The 13,797-nt window shown below is 51.1% G+C and overlaps 8 protein-coding genes across 8 annotated transcripts; 3 read left to right on the top strand and 5 right to left on the bottom strand.

Moving 5' to 3' along the window:
- Positions 1 to 26: 26 nt before the first annotated feature.
- On the top strand, positions 27 to 1,224 carry SEPMUDRAFT_140392 (alpha/beta-hydrolase; the record flags this gene model as incomplete). Its single annotated transcript, XM_016902936.1, has 2 exons — positions 27 to 100; positions 204 to 1,224. The coding sequence occupies 2 exons, from the start codon at positions 27 to 29 to the stop codon at positions 1,222 to 1,224; spliced, it is 1,095 nt and encodes a 364-aa protein (XP_016762787.1).
- Positions 1,225 to 1,813: 589 nt separating this feature from the next.
- Positions 1,814 to 2,767, top strand: SEPMUDRAFT_40960 (Abhydrolase_3-domain-containing protein; the record flags this gene model as incomplete). The annotated part of the gene is made up of 2 exons (XM_016908807.1): positions 1,814 to 2,116; positions 2,204 to 2,767. 2 exons carry the CDS (start codon positions 1,814 to 1,816, stop codon positions 2,765 to 2,767), a joined length of 867 nt encoding a protein of 288 aa, XP_016762786.1.
- A 643-nt stretch (positions 2,768 to 3,410) lies between these two features.
- SEPMUDRAFT_148307 (uncharacterized protein) lies at positions 3,411 to 4,024 on the bottom strand. The gene has a single exon (XM_016904840.1). It carries the CDS (start codon positions 3,967 to 3,969, stop codon positions 3,592 to 3,594), a length of 378 nt encoding a protein of 125 aa, XP_016762785.1. The 5' UTR covers positions 3,970 to 4,024; the 3' UTR covers positions 3,411 to 3,591.
- A 340-nt stretch (positions 4,025 to 4,364) lies between these two features.
- SEPMUDRAFT_132278 (uncharacterized protein) lies at positions 4,365 to 5,459 on the bottom strand (the record flags this gene model as incomplete). The annotated part of the gene is made up of 2 exons (XM_016902485.1): positions 4,365 to 5,139; positions 5,330 to 5,459. The coding sequence occupies 2 exons, from the start codon at positions 5,457 to 5,459 to the stop codon at positions 4,394 to 4,396; spliced, it is 876 nt and encodes a 291-aa protein (XP_016762784.1). The 3' UTR covers positions 4,365 to 4,393.
- A 232-nt stretch (positions 5,460 to 5,691) lies between these two features.
- On the bottom strand, positions 5,692 to 7,837 carry SEPMUDRAFT_148305 (uncharacterized protein). The gene has a single exon (XM_016904839.1). It carries the CDS (start codon positions 7,482 to 7,484, stop codon positions 5,832 to 5,834), a length of 1,653 nt encoding a protein of 550 aa, XP_016762783.1. The 5' UTR covers positions 7,485 to 7,837; the 3' UTR covers positions 5,692 to 5,831.
- Positions 7,838 to 9,054: 1,217 nt separating this feature from the next.
- Positions 9,055 to 10,919, bottom strand: SEPMUDRAFT_148304 (uncharacterized protein). The gene is made up of 2 exons (XM_016904838.1): positions 10,703 to 10,919; positions 9,055 to 10,637 (listed from the first exon to the last, which is right to left on the bottom strand). Exons 1-2 carry the CDS (start codon positions 10,902 to 10,904, stop codon positions 10,198 to 10,200), a joined length of 642 nt encoding a protein of 213 aa, XP_016762782.1. The 5' UTR covers positions 10,905 to 10,919; the 3' UTR covers positions 9,055 to 10,197.
- A 358-nt stretch (positions 10,920 to 11,277) lies between these two features.
- SEPMUDRAFT_148303 (ATPase get3) lies at positions 11,278 to 13,623 on the top strand. Its single transcript, XM_016904837.1, has 3 exons — positions 11,278 to 12,324; positions 12,382 to 12,927; positions 13,044 to 13,623. The coding sequence occupies exons 1-2, from the start codon at positions 11,363 to 11,365 to the stop codon at positions 12,422 to 12,424; spliced, it is 1,005 nt and encodes a 334-aa protein (XP_016762781.1). The 5' UTR covers positions 11,278 to 11,362; the 3' UTR covers positions 12,425 to 12,927; positions 13,044 to 13,623.
- On the bottom strand, positions 12,730 to 13,652 carry SEPMUDRAFT_155326 (uncharacterized protein; the record flags this gene model as incomplete). Its single annotated transcript, XM_016907613.1, has 2 exons — positions 12,730 to 13,005; positions 13,044 to 13,652. 2 exons carry the CDS (start codon positions 13,650 to 13,652, stop codon positions 12,730 to 12,732), a joined length of 885 nt encoding a protein of 294 aa, XP_016762780.1.
- Positions 13,653 to 13,797: the final 145 nt, after the last annotated feature.

The raw sequence follows: 13,797 nt of genomic DNA, 5'->3' as shown, positions 1-13,797 counted from the left end.
AGTCAGAATGAACCAATGCGCGCTTCATGCATCAATGGCCTACGCTTCCGGCCGAAGGCGTTGTCCAGTGCATCCCGTTCAAACACGGCTCACCGATCGCGTACCATACACCACCCATCATGCTTGTCTACGCTGAGGCAACATGGCAGAAGCCGGCCTCGAATCGCATTATTATCCACCTCGAAATGTCCACCAGCATCCAGACGCGCCTTCTGGGGCGGCCTTCCCTCGATCCTGGTGCCTCCTGTAGTCTTCACGTCTCTCCTCGTGGGCTTGTGGACCTACAAATGTGTCATGACTGTCTTGTTCCAGGATAAGGTGATCTACATGCCCTATATGCCACCATTCGCGCGCAGAGAGAAGATTGAAGACTATGCCGCGGTCTGTAAACCTGTAACGTGGGAGCACCTGCATATCAAGTCCATGGACGGGACCAAGATTGCGCTGTGTGTCGGCCAGTGCATACCGAGTGAAGATGGTGCGACTCAGAGCAAGAAGGCCAAGAAGAAGGTGGTGATATGCTATTTTCAAGGAAATGGGAGCAGCACGCCGCCCAGATTACCATTGCTGAGCAACACTCTGAAAGCTATCAAGGCCGAGGCGAGCATACACGATGGTGCGGACGGGGTCGAATTTGTCCTAGTAGCTTTGTCCTATCGTGGCTACTGGACATCAAGTGGGCGAGCCTCTCAGACAGGAATCGAGAAAGATGCCCAGGCAATGCTAGCTTGGATCTGCAATACCCAACCTGTACCACATACCAAGCTGGACATCGTTCTCTGGGGTCAAAGCATTGGTGCAGGCGTAGCCGCTGCTGCCGCTGCCTCTTACTCCTCGCAGACAGAGCAAAGACCACAGATCACCGGTCTCATCTTGGAGACACCATTTACGGGAATCAAGAGTATGCTACTTGCTCTGTACCCACAGAGGTGGCTGCCATATCAGTACTTATGGCCATTCTTGTGGAATCATTGGGACAGCGAGGTCGCGTTGCGCAATATCGCAACGGCCAAGTGTCTGCCACATGTCCTCATCATGCCTGCAACGCGTGACGAAGTCGTGCCTGCCAGCGAGGCCGATAAACTAGAATGCATATCCCGAGACGCTGGCCTGAAGACGACGAGAACAGACATCATTGGCGCATTACATACCGAGGCAACGATGCGCAGGGAAGGCCAATTGGCCGTGGCTGGATTCATTGTCGACGTGGCCAAGCAAGCGTAGTAGGTAAGCTGCCCATTGGAAAGTCCTTTGGCAGGGTGGTCCCCAGTCACAGTTGAGCTGCCCTTTAGAGATGTGCTATTTATCCTAAAGGTGGAAGCTGTATCATGCAATACATGCACCCCGAAAAAGAGCACGTGCTTGGAGGTCGCTTGCACGTGCGTTGATAGATGAAGAAGAAGTGTGCATGCACACGATCATGCCCCTCACTAACGGCAACGATATCGGCAACATCGGATAGCTTCAGTTCGGCTCTGGTTACCAAATGCCATGAACACGAGCTTGACCAATGGGCCCCGGGTGCACCGGTTGAAGAGCTTGTGTGACATAATCAGGGCCCGGGTCTTCAAGTACACCCACAAGCCGGGTCTCGTTTCTTCACTTTCTGGATAGCAAGCTTGCTCGGAACAACCACTGAATCACTCAGCTGCAACGTTTACCCACAATGGCACATATCACAGACTGGTCTTCAATGTCTCCGCTAGCAGAAGAATGGAACGAGGCAGTAAAAGCCGCTGGCGGCTCACCAGATCTAGGACACTTCAAAGACATTCCTACCCTGCGAGCATTCCTCGAGAACGGCCGAGCAGCAATGGGCGAAAATGCCAATGGCAAGCCCCTATCCAACGTCAAAGAACAAGATCACCAAGTGGAAATGCGAGATGGCCATAAAATCACCGTGAGAACCTACCAGCCGCAAGACGTCCCAGCTGGAGCACTAGGCATGGTCCTTCACGGAGGTGGATGGTGCGTCGGCGGACTTGCCAACGAAGAGAATCTCTGCCGACTTATGGCCAGCAAGTTGGGCATGACTGTCGCGAATGTAGATTACAGAATGGGCCCCGAGTGGAAATTTCCTACTGCACATTATGATTGCTTTGATGCTACCAAATGGGTTCGTTTTCTCTCCACCCTGATACCTTCGTCCTCAGAATGATCAACGAACTCTACCACTAACCCACTCCTGATCATATATGAATAGGCTGCCCAAAATGCTTCCAAGCTAGGTGCCGATCCCTCCAAAGGCTTCACGATCAGTGGCACATCCGCAGGAGGAAACATCACAGCCGCAGTATCTCACCTCTGGCGTGATGAAAAAGTCTCTCCGCCACTGACCGGTTGTCACTTGATGATTCCCGCTCTCTGCGACATCGTCGCCTATCCCGAAAACTTGAAAAAAGACCTTTGTTCACGAGAGCAGCTCCCCGATGCACCCATTCTGAGCGCCGCTGCCATGAAGCTTTTCACGGATAGTTTCATCCCTGTGCAGGAACGAGGTGATCCATTATTCAGTCCGCTGCTGTGGAAAACAGGACACAAAGGTTTACCTCCGCAATTCTTCCAAATCTGTGGCTCGGATCCTTTGAGAGATGAGGCACTTGTGTACGAGCGGGGTTTGAGGGAGAAAGATGGAGTGAAGACTAAAGTGGAAGTCTATCCTGGTTATCCTCATGGGTTTTGGTCGATTTTCACAAATTTGAAAGCCAGTCAGAAGTTTGTGGAGGATTCGATCCATGGGTTGAAGTGGTTGTTGGAGCAAAAATGAGCTTCTCTTGCAGGATGGGGCGTGTGTGTTGAACTTTCTTGCTTTGGCATATTGGGGTTTGGAGATCATGATGTGAGAAGAGAAGCGTCACACTCCCTCGCGCAATAAAAGTCTCATGCGAACGAACGCTTTCGTCGTCTTGATCTGGGCGTGGCTGTTATACATCTATACGTCCATACATCTATACATCCATACATCTATATATGGTAGGTACATTAGCATTGCCTACTGCGAAAAAATTGGACCTTCTCTCTAGCCACACCTGCTCAAAGGTCAAACGGGAGGCGGATATGGAAGATGTAGAAGACTGGGTTCAAGTCAGTTCGCCGTCAATGGTGTTTCGTGGGCGGTAGCAAAGCGAAAGCTAGCAGCCACGCAGCCAATGTAGAATACATGTAGTTCTGGCCGCGATCAGCAATGTCATTCAAGGCTATAGTGTCGATGTGGAAGTTCGGGTACTGTGCACATATTGGTATCGTACAATTGATAATTATATGTACAGTGTGCAGGTCTAGGTACTTTGTAGCACCACTGGAACCGTCCCTATATGTTGGCGTGCAAATGATCGTGCACTCACACTCGCGTGATGTGATGGAGGGAATCACTCATCGCTACGAGTGCTGCAAGCTGTGTTGTTCGCCAACAAGCCTGCCATCCATATTGCTGCAATCGCTGGCTTCTCAAGCAGTGCCAAATTCTTCAAGAAGCAATGGCTTGCTGCAGAACAGTTCTCGCAGCACCTGAGTTGACGGAATGTGCTGCTGCGTAGACTGCCTGAGATATACACTTGTCCCTCATCTCCGTGGGTTTGCCCCAGTTTCTGTTCAGCCCTCCTGACCCCATAGCTTCTTTCTCTCCGCCCTTGCTACTCTTGCTTCAATTTTCCGTCGTCCCCATCTGGCCTTCACAGCCTCCACCTCCGCCTCCTTCTCCTTTGCATGTTCTGGCGCAGTGACACACAGACTGATGAAAAATTGCGAACAATCGAACTTTTCTGCCAGTCTTAGACGTGACCAGTATCTGGGATCCTCCTTCCGTAATCTCCGAATTTCATCAATATCCTCTTGGGTCAGATGGTATTTCTTCTCATATATAGGCCGTATAGGCTTCAAATCCTCAACTTTGGGTTGTGATGCTGCGCGTTGTGCCGCTATTGTTGCGAGTACTGATGAGGGCTTTTTGGGTGTCCCTGCAGCTGCCATAGCCTCCGCTTCCAGATGCAGCTCTCGTCGAGGGTCTGACGCCGGGAGAAACTTTGGTGGAGTGTGATATACATTCGGCGCACTTGGAGGCGGATTGAAGATGATGTGCTCTGTCGTTTCGGTGGTGGTTGGCGCGAATGAAGGATCCTGCTTCACGCGAAGCATCTTTCTCGTTCGTCTGTAAGATGCGGCATTGCGCCGGCAGGTCGTGCATACATATTGCGCGGCATCTGATGATATCAGAGAAGGTCGGAGGGAGGTTTTGAGAAGAGATGTTGCCATTGCGTTGTCCGTGTGATGCTGCTGAACATTTACTTTGGCCATGTACATTGGATTCTAAAGGAGGAACACGGCTTTCCCGCGGCGACGATGCCAAGACATTGCTTTGTACAGCACATATATATACAGCCAAGTCCAGCACCACCTATTCCACCCTGCGAACACCAACAATATTTCCCAACCGATGCTCGATACGTGTAAGCATAGCCTCCGACCTCTCCAGTCGAGGACCACTCTCATACGCGAGCAAACTGAGCCCACCAACCTGTCTCGCAATCCGCCGAATCTGCACTCTACTCAACGTCGAGAACAATTCTTGACATTGCGACTTCTTCTGCACCCAATTATATCTGCACACTATGCCGAATTGCTTATACTGTGTTCGCTGTGCCCAGAAGGTATCAGCATCATCATCTTCATCCTCATCATCATCCTCATCATCGCCCTCATCGCGTTGACCTTTCCGCCTCCTTCTCCTCCGACTATCTCCTCTTGACCTCGCTCTACTTCCCCTAGGGTTTGGAGGAGAAGGAGGGGGAGGAGCAGCATAAGCAGAATGCTCATAATACGGGCTAACAGATTCGTTCCTTCTCCTTCTACTCCGTCTCTCATGCCTCTGATACCCTCCAATCCCTTCAGATCCTTCTGCGAGAAAAGGTCTCTCCAGCTCTTGAAACTGCTTAATCAAACGCTTAATCGTATCCGCCATCGTCTTGAGCGAAACGTCATCTAGCCCAATATCCATCAGAGTATCCCCTCCATCATATCTCTTCTCTAGCCGACGCTGGTATTTTCGACATTGTTTCCGCATCACACGAATGCTCGCTCGTTCTTCGAGTAATTCCGTTCGGAGATTCGTCAAGTACGCGTGCACTTCGTGAGTTGCTTGACCTGTAGTGGGTTTGAGAAAAAGTTTGAGAGAGAGAGAGATTTCCTTCTGGTCATATTTCTTTCTTTCTTCTTGACCTTCAAATGATCAGGTATACCGGTAGTTCTTTTTTCTTTTTTCAAAATCAATTAAAAAGAGAAACATATACGCGATTCTATCGGAAAAAAAAAGAGGGAAAAAAAAAAATCATACCAGCTGTTGTGAAGTTTCCCCATAAAACTCTCAGCCATGTGGTCAAAGTGAAGACAAAGGAGATCAGACCGATGATGCCTGTGACCAGGGAGAAAGGCGCATATCGGGTAGTGGATAGTATGATACCCATTCTTGTATCAGGGTATCGATCGCGACCAGCAAGTGTCGTCACGCCGACACATGCTCTGTCTGTGAGAGGAGAAACGCATGTCTCCCGTCGTGTGTTGTTTGATTACACGGCTATACCTTTGTAGAGCGGTTATGCAGTGAGATTGGAGGATGGAGTGCAAGGTTTTCGGCAGTCCGAGGTCTGTGGAAAGGCCGAATCCGAGCTCATATTAATTCTACGGAGAGAGGGAGTGGATTAAATTGCCCTCTTCTTACAGACAGTACTTCATAGTCGGATTATATCCACATTGTCGTAAACTCATTATCTGGGGTATCTCGCTCGCTCATCAACATCAATTATGTCTTGCTGGTTCTGCCAATGCAATCAATTCACCTACTCGTCCCACGGCAGATCTCTCGTTTCCACTCTGGTGCACGTCAAATATCCCAATCCTGCTGGCCCAAAGTCGCGAAGATCCAGCTCGAGAAAGTTCCGCATTAAAGGCTTCACAACATCACGAGCCAAGTTCTTGACTTCTTCGACACGACGCTCCAAGCGTCGAAGATTGTCGCGGTTGTACAGGTCGGTGCCTAGCTGTGCTGCGGGACTTTTGAGAAAGCGCTTCAGATCATCCCGTACCAAATATGCTGATGTGTCTGCTGATCCTATCTGTCGATATACTCGCCCAATATTGATGGGTTGCGAGGGCTGTGGTGGGGGTGGTTGTACTCGTTGCGAGGCGATATGGTGACTGCTCCTGCTTGCCGCTCTCGTAGTATTTTGTCCTGTTGTGCCTGAACCAGGCCTCGTATTATCCTTGAGAATTCCAGCAGGCGCAGGAGTTGTTTTTTCTGCGAACCATTGTCGAAACAATGATACCGCAAGCCAACTCAAAAAGTCGTTGTTCGGGTTGACTCTTTCGCCTCTGCTAGTAGTCAGGTTCACTCGCCACAACTTGGCTTCGACCCGTTCTTCGACCTCGTTCAGCTCATCAACCTTGTCTTCCAGAAGCTCCATGACGCTAGAATCTACTTGGCCGCGCAGTTGTGGAGCGGCAAGCGGCCACTGTCCAACAACATGTATGAGAGCTTCTGTGAAGATGGTCCTTGAGCGCGCAAGATAGCCAAGTTTCAGATATGAAGGCGGGTATTTAGCGATCTGCTTGAACAGCCTGGCACCAAATCGCAGGAGGTGATGATCCACGCGGTTTCCTGCAATCTCCAATGCATCGTACATATCGGCCAGATGGAGCAAGGCCTTGCACTCAGTGTAAGCTGTAGCGATGTTCACAGTGTCGAGGTTTGGAGGGTACTGATACATCGCGCGAAAGAGATTGTCGTAGTCTTTGAGCACTTCGTCTCCAGGCTCCACTATTGTACTCGGCTGATCTCTCTCATTCAAGTTCAGCGACGAGAGATCCGATACACTGCGAAAGAACTGGTCGTTGCTCGTTGGAGGTCTGCTGCGAACTGCAGGTGGCCCATCCGCACCAAAGATTGAGCCTGTTCCCGTGTCCTTCTGGACCAACATAGGGGGCACATCCGGATCGCCAGCAGCAGCATTCCAGTCCAGCTCATATCTCCAGCGTTTCTTGGCTTGCTCAAATGATGGTCTCCGCTCCTGGCTACTCGTCCGCGAGCTACTCCCAGCAGTCACACTATCATTCTCACTAATGCGTGGTAGCCCTCCGCCTGTGACAGGGCCATTCTCGATTGTCCTGCCGCTCCATTCGGCTCGTGTGCCGGCCTCAAAGAATCCCGAGCCTTGACTTAGGATGAGGCGATGTAGGAGATATCTGTTGACCTTCCTGCCATTGGCACTACTCACGACAATCTCGACATCTCCTGTATGCGAAAAAACGGGAAACTCGTTCTGGGAGAGGTGCGTGGAACCGCCGTGGTGCGACCTCGCGTGTCGATGTCGCCGCGTGTGGGAACGGCCTGATGTGACTGAAGATGCTCGCGGTGCCGGCGCTGCTGCTGGCAGAGAAGGCAGCGCTGGATGGCGACCAAGGTCCGAGTATGGAGGTGGGTGATGGGACACCATGACTTGTGTCTTGTATCCTGTATCCTGTTCCTGTATCCTGTACTACACAATCCTCCGCTGGTCTTCCTGCTCTTTATCTGGTCGCATCTCCAGAGAGTCCTCGTCCCTCTCAATGCTGTTGATGTTGCTCGGTGTCGTGTCTTGTCTACATGTAGCCTTGTCGTCTCTCGAGCACGCGACGCGTTCTGGTGGGCGTAGAACTACTTTGGTGGGGCCTGTTGCTCTTCGACTCGCTTCTCTTCGCGGATCCGCAGTCTCTTTCTCTCTTCAACAACAATATCAACATTCAACTCACCGCGTGAGGGGCATCAACACGTTAACAACAAGGACAAGTGCATCGAACAAGTTTTCGCCGAGTCCACCGCAGCGCCATCTTCTTGACCTCTCACGGCGACGCCGTGGCTAACGTTTAGTCGGCACCACCTTGCAGCATTTCTCAAGAGGGTGCCACCCGACCGACGTGCATGGATGGATGCACCAATAGCCGCGTTCCATCGCGGTGGCGGGTGAGCTTCTGAAGCAGGACAGTACAGGTCCCGCCATTTGATTGGCAGGCGATGATTGCTCTATAGCATGTCCAGGTTTTCAGAGAAGCATGTTTAGAAGTATATCTCCTCGATTAGTTACGGTGGTATTATGCTTCTTGAGGACCATGACCGAGTCCATATACAGTTATACACCATCACCTGACCCCAGACCTCAGCTCAGCTACATCCTAGGGCCCTTGGAGAAACGCCTTTTCTCGCCTAGTCCGGCGGCTGGTGTGGCTGTGCCGATGGAGCGAACATCGGCGAGCCCAAGACTTGGTTCAAGACATCCTCGCTGCTTGGAAAGTCTCCGGTGCCATCGGAGCAAAAGACTCTAGGCTCTAGCATCCACCATCCTGGCTTACCGGTTGGAGGCGATTGCCGTCTTTCACAGCTTGAGTTCAGCTTCGAACGGCTCTTTGCATGCCTCGTTCGTGATGTGGCTACCCTCCCAACTGATCGATACATCAAAAGTACAGGTTACATGTACCAGCATTCGGATCCTTACTCTAGGACCAAGGTAGTTCCACGACAGCAACAGCAGCATCGTCGTTCATACATTCACAAGATTCGAGCATAATTCCAACATGAGACCAAGCACGAACACAAACATTAAGATTTTTTTTTCAACTCAGTTCCATTTCTATCTATCTGCTCTGCCTACCCCGACTGTGCCCACCCCGACTCTGCCCACCCCGACTCTGCCCACCCCGACTCTGCCCACCCCGACTCTGCCCACCCCGACTCTGCCCACCCCGACTCTGCCCACCCCGACTCTGCCTACCCCGACTCTATCCGAACCGACGCGAACCGTTGGTTGCACCGCCCATATTTCGTGGAGCACAACGGTAGTTCACCTCTGGGAAGACGTGTCTGGCGTACGCAAAGCAGTTGGAACAACCGCTAGTGTTGTGACCGCAACTGTTGCACCACGTGCTGACAATTCCTCCCGAGTTCGTTGCGCTGCATTGGCAGCAGGACCAAGGCATATTGAATATCTTCTCTGTAGTCTCTTTCTGTAAAATGGTGTTCAAGCTTGGTGTGTTTGAATGTGTTTGACTGTAGTAGTTGGAAGATTGTACTGGAGTGAAATGTTTCGACTCCTTAAGTAATGGGAGTCGCTTTGAATCGCACCGGCTCCTGTCATTGTCAAGCATCTCTTTGGCAGTCAGTCAGATCAGAGGCTCTAACAGCCCAAGCACAAAGCCCAGATCCAGTCCAGCTCACGCTAGGTTGACATGTTCCATCCATGTATCGATCCATCTTTCAAAATCTCCATTGTCCAAAGGGAATAAAACTTTCATTGTCAAAGACCCCTAGTTAGCTCGGCTCTTGTCTCTTTGTTCCATGGAACATAGGCATAGAGCAGACTTTCAACCGGATAACAATAACAACAATCACAACCAAGAGATCTGGCTGGCTAGTTGACTGAGCGGACGCAAGAATCTGGACTTCACTTCTGTCTGCCTATTGGGCATAACAACTTACGAAGATAAGGTGGGTAGGTCGCCACCTGTCTTCTTTCTTTCCACTCCTCTGCATGTGGGCAACTTCGCTGCTGAAGGGCTTGTCTAGCAATGCAGACAATGATACACCGCGGTACAATGCGATCAGACAGGAAGCGAAAGAGTATGCAGTCGGCTTTGATAGGCATGCGTGTAGGTATTCGGAGGTCTGATGTGTTGTGTTCGTGCTGCAGCCGAGATCAGCCGCAGTTCCCGACCTCCTACCAACGCTCTGGTCACTGTCCGCAGCGCTTGAAATGACTCGGTATTTGTGTTGGCAATCCAGGCTAGGTGGCAAACCGTTCTCTTCTACTCCGCATAACGATCATGCCCTATGTGGTGTGACGCGATCAACACGTTGAAGTCATGACTCCTGCAGCTCTTTGACATGATCGCCATGCCTCTTGATTTGAAGATGCCGCATGTCAAGGATCGTGTGCGGATCTTTGAGTCGTGCCTTGCATCTCTTTACAATCAATGCACCGAAGGTGTTGTACCAAATTGGTCGACATCGATGTAGCTGTCGCGGGCCTTGAGAGGATGAGCAGCTGTCGAGAGAAAAGGGAAGGCAAGTCTCAATACTCCGCGCCCCTTTTGGTTCGTGATGTTATCATACACGACCAGCACGCGTCTGTTGTGCTGTACATCGTGATACAGATCTGTCCTAACTTTTTCTGGTCTTCATCGCCCCCTCTGTGCCGGCATAGGAGTCCACCCCGCCGGCTGCCAATTCTCACCAGCATTTCCCTTCGGCCTCGCCTGGTCCCATGGATTAGGTTTCCTATCCTTCGTCTTAGTCCCTTTGAACCTCCCTTCATCCAAGCCCTCCTGTTTTCCTTGACTCGCAGCCTCCACCTTCTCCGGCTCATCTACAGCACTTCTTACACCCTGCTGTTGTTCAGGTTCTGTTTGTTCCATATAGCCTCCAGGATCTTTCACGCCAATGGCAGGTTGGGGTTGATTCCGTGAGGGGCCGTCGAGGAAAGAGGGCTTGCTGTTCCATCGTTCGTCTGCTTCGGCGGCGAGGCGTTTCATCATGGCTTGTCGGGAGATGTCGTGCTGTTGTTCCTGGATGGTGGGAGGTTCGTCGCGGGTGTTGCGGAGCCATTGATGCCATTGTGCTAGGTCAGACAGCAGTGTCAGTAGGCGACAACGGAAGTAGTGAGCAACAAGATCCAAGACTGACGAGTGACTTTGACATCGGAGTAGTGAGGTGTTTTGTTGTTGTACTTGACAATCCTACGCATGCGATTTGTGTTTAGGGCATCTTTGAACTCCCAGAATGTGTTGCCGCTGAGGTCGAAGCCGACGAGGAATGTCTTTCTCCATGGCAGTCGTAACGTCTTCCATTTGAACCATGCTCGAGCTAGAACACCCGGCTGAGGCATTCTTTTCGTTTGTTGTGTAAGGTAGGTTGGATTGTATAGGAGCAAATATTGATGATGCGGTAACTTACACTTTGATGCAGTTACTTCGAACGGAGCCGAGTCCGTCAGATATCCACTGTTCAAAGTTTTGATCCACCACGGATACCCCAGATTCTGGAGCTCACAAGCTGTGGACGGAGTTTATATACACAATGTGTTCGTGTAGAAGTTATGTGGACAGCGCGTACACCCCTTTGCCCCCCGTGTGGGTGGTTCATCTGACGTGACGTCGATCTGGCCCCGCTGACTTCAAGCTACAGGTCAGGTATGCCTAAGTTTACTGGTAGCTTCTAGTCGGCCACAAGCTTGCTTCCAGCTTCCATTCTCTGGTCTAGTCAACGTAGGCAGTACACTACGCCTCTCAATAAACACTTCCACCTCCTGAAACAACTCCTTCCAACCTACCTGACCTATCCAAAATGGCCGACGAAATGGAGCCCTCGCTTCAGCCCATCGTGGACCAAAAATCCCTCAAATGGATCTTCGTCGGCGGCAAAGGAGGAGTGGGCAAGACTACCACATCCTGCTCTCTGGCCGTACAGATGGCCAAGGCACGAAAGAGTGTCCTCCTCATCTCCACCGACCCAGCACACAATCTCTCCGACGCCTTTGGAGTCAAGTTCGGCAAAGATGCCAAACCTGTTCCTGGCGTGCCAGGCCTCGCTGCCATGGAAATCGACCCCAACGGAAGCATATCAGACCTGATCGCAGCAGGAGGGGACGATGCACAAGACGCCATGTCAGGTCTTGGAGGAGTGGGGAACATGTTCCAAGACATGGCTTTTAGCATCCCTGGTGTGGATGAGGCCATGTCCTTTGCAGAAGTGCTAAAGCAGGTCAAGGGCATGGAGTACGAGCTCATCATCTTCGATACCGCACCTACGGGACATACACTTCGCTTCTTGCAGTTCCCTACTGTACTGGAAAAGGCTCTCGGCAAGCTCAGCCAGCTGTCTTCGCAATTTGGTCCTATGATCAACAATCTGATCGGTGCAAGAGGTGGTCTGCCGAATGGACAATCCTTTGACGACGTGATGAGGAAGATGCATGACCTGCAAGAGACGATTGGAGAGGTCAACAAGCAGTTCAAGAACCCGGATCTGACCACTTTTGTTCCTGTCCTCATTCCCGAATTCTTGTCCCTGTACGAGACGGAACGCATGATTCAAGAGCTTGGCACATATGAGATCGATACGCATGCCATGGTTGTGAATCAGCTACTCTACCCAAAGAAGGACAATCCTTGCGAGCAATGCAATTCGCGGAGGAAGATGCAGAAGAAGTATCTGGAGCAGATTGATGATCTGTATGGGGAGGATTTCAATGTGGTGAAAATGCCTCTGCTGGTGGACGAGGTTCGAGGTGTCGAGGGTATCTCGAAGTGAGTGCGACCAAAGTCAGATGACGGTGGAATGTTGTGCTAACAATGACCTTGTAGATTCAGCGAGATGCTCGTCAAGCCTTACCAGCCTCCAGCTTAAATATCGGGCTGAGCAGCATCCCATGCAGTGGAGGCCTACCTAGCAAGTGGTGCAAACCGCTAAAACGATTACGACAGGTTGGTGGTGTATATGTGGTTGAAGGCGCAATTACGATACCCTTTTCTAGAGATGGAGAAGTGAGCGTTGATATGGCATTAGGAAGGCGTCTAGGTATCATGAACAGTTGCCAAATGACTGCACACCTCTCAGCGTTTGTTGACCGTTCGTATCGTGCTTTCTCCGAACCCGATGACATGATCGCTCGCCTTACAACGCACACACACCAAGAGAGACAGGTAGTACCCCTAGTCTCTCGTATCATCAAACGCCCCCATGAGCTGCCAGGGCAGCCTCTGCTCGCGTGTTGGTGCCTTATTCTCCTCGTCGTCTTCAATCACAATCACTTCTGGCCTCTTCACCTCATCGTCTTCAATCTCAATCACTTCTGACTTTTTCGGTTGGCAAGGCGTCTCATAGATACACCAGAGACGCGGGCACTCTTCCTGCACTTGATTAGCATCCTCGCATGCTGTCCCCATGGACAACGGCTCCACGCCAACTTGAAAAGGCAACCGCAAAAACTATTGGAATGTTCCCCAAAGAGAAGCTGAAAACTCACTTCAACATGCCCAATCTTACGACAGACATCACACGGATCGGCGCCCCGAAAACTTCTATTCCGACACGTAGCAGCATCATGGCCACGCTTTCTGCAGAGCCCACATTTGCGAATGATGGGGCACGCGTTGGAAGGGTGTAAGTCGCGTTTTTGACAATGCCTGCAAGTTCGCGTTTCACAGTCCTTGGCCATGTGGCCTTTTTCACCACAGCAGAGACAGCGCACCACTTCTGACATGTCCGTAATGTTGAAGTATCGGCATTGTTCTATTTGGTCGTTGGGGGGGATGTTGCAAAGACGAATCATGCCATCGTCATAACCATCATCACCCTCATCTGATGAGGTGTAGTTGGCGGAGAAGGAGGAGGAGGAGGAGGAAGTTGTCTTCTTTTTCTTTTTCTTGGATGGTCGCTGCTTCCATTGTGCGGCGCTGATTTCTTCAATGTCGCTGTCGCTGTCTTCTTCTTCACTGGATGATATCTCGCCGGATTCTTTGCTTGTGTCGCTGCTGCGCCGACTGGCGGTAGTAGTAGTATTGGTGAAAGTATGACCGTACTTACGCTTCCGCCCAACAGCTGTCGCCCTCGAATCATTCTCGAGGTCCGACATGACGGAGATGATGTGCAATGTACATGTAGATGAGGTGGAGAGCTTTGGTGTTGACCAAGATATGTAGGTAATTAACCTTATGGGGACGGAGCTTAACCTTAATAGGCGGAGGTTCGCGGAGCTTCGCTGCTTCAGGGCCATGGCA

The sequence above is a fragment of the Sphaerulina musiva genome, assembly GCF_000320565.1.
Source record: "Sphaerulina musiva SO2202 unplaced genomic scaffold SEPMUscaffold_3, whole genome shotgun sequence".
In the NCBI taxonomy this organism is placed as follows: domain Eukaryota; kingdom Fungi; phylum Ascomycota; class Dothideomycetes; order Mycosphaerellales; family Mycosphaerellaceae; genus Sphaerulina; species Sphaerulina musiva.
The sequence above is the reverse complement of the archived record's forward strand: the minus strand, read 5'-3'. Positions and strand labels throughout refer to the sequence as shown.

Excerpts from the sequence above, each read along its gene's own strand:
- SEPMUDRAFT_148307 (XM_016904840.1), bottom strand. The coding sequence starts at position 3,969 with ATGGCAGCTGCAGGGACACCCAAAAAGCCCTCATCAGTACTCGCAACA.
- SEPMUDRAFT_148305 (XM_016904839.1), bottom strand. The coding sequence starts at position 7,484 with ATGGTGTCCCATCACCCACCTCCATACTCGGACCTTGGTCGCCATCCA.
- SEPMUDRAFT_148304 (XM_016904838.1), bottom strand. The coding sequence starts at position 10,904 with ATGCCTCAGCCGGGTGTTCTAGCTCGAGCATGGTTCAAATGGAAGACG. Across the intron at positions 10,638-10,702 it reads CTCCGATGTCAAAGTCACTC|CACAATGGCATCAATGGCTC; the intron begins GTCAGTCTTGGA and ends TGTCTGACCTAG.
- SEPMUDRAFT_148303 (XM_016904837.1), top strand. The coding sequence starts at position 11,363 with ATGGCCGACGAAATGGAGCCCTCGCTTCAGCCCATCGTGGACCAAAAA. Across the intron at positions 12,325-12,381 it reads GGTGTCGAGGGTATCTCGAA|ATTCAGCGAGATGCTCGTCA; the intron begins GTGAGTGCGACC and ends ATGACCTTGTAG.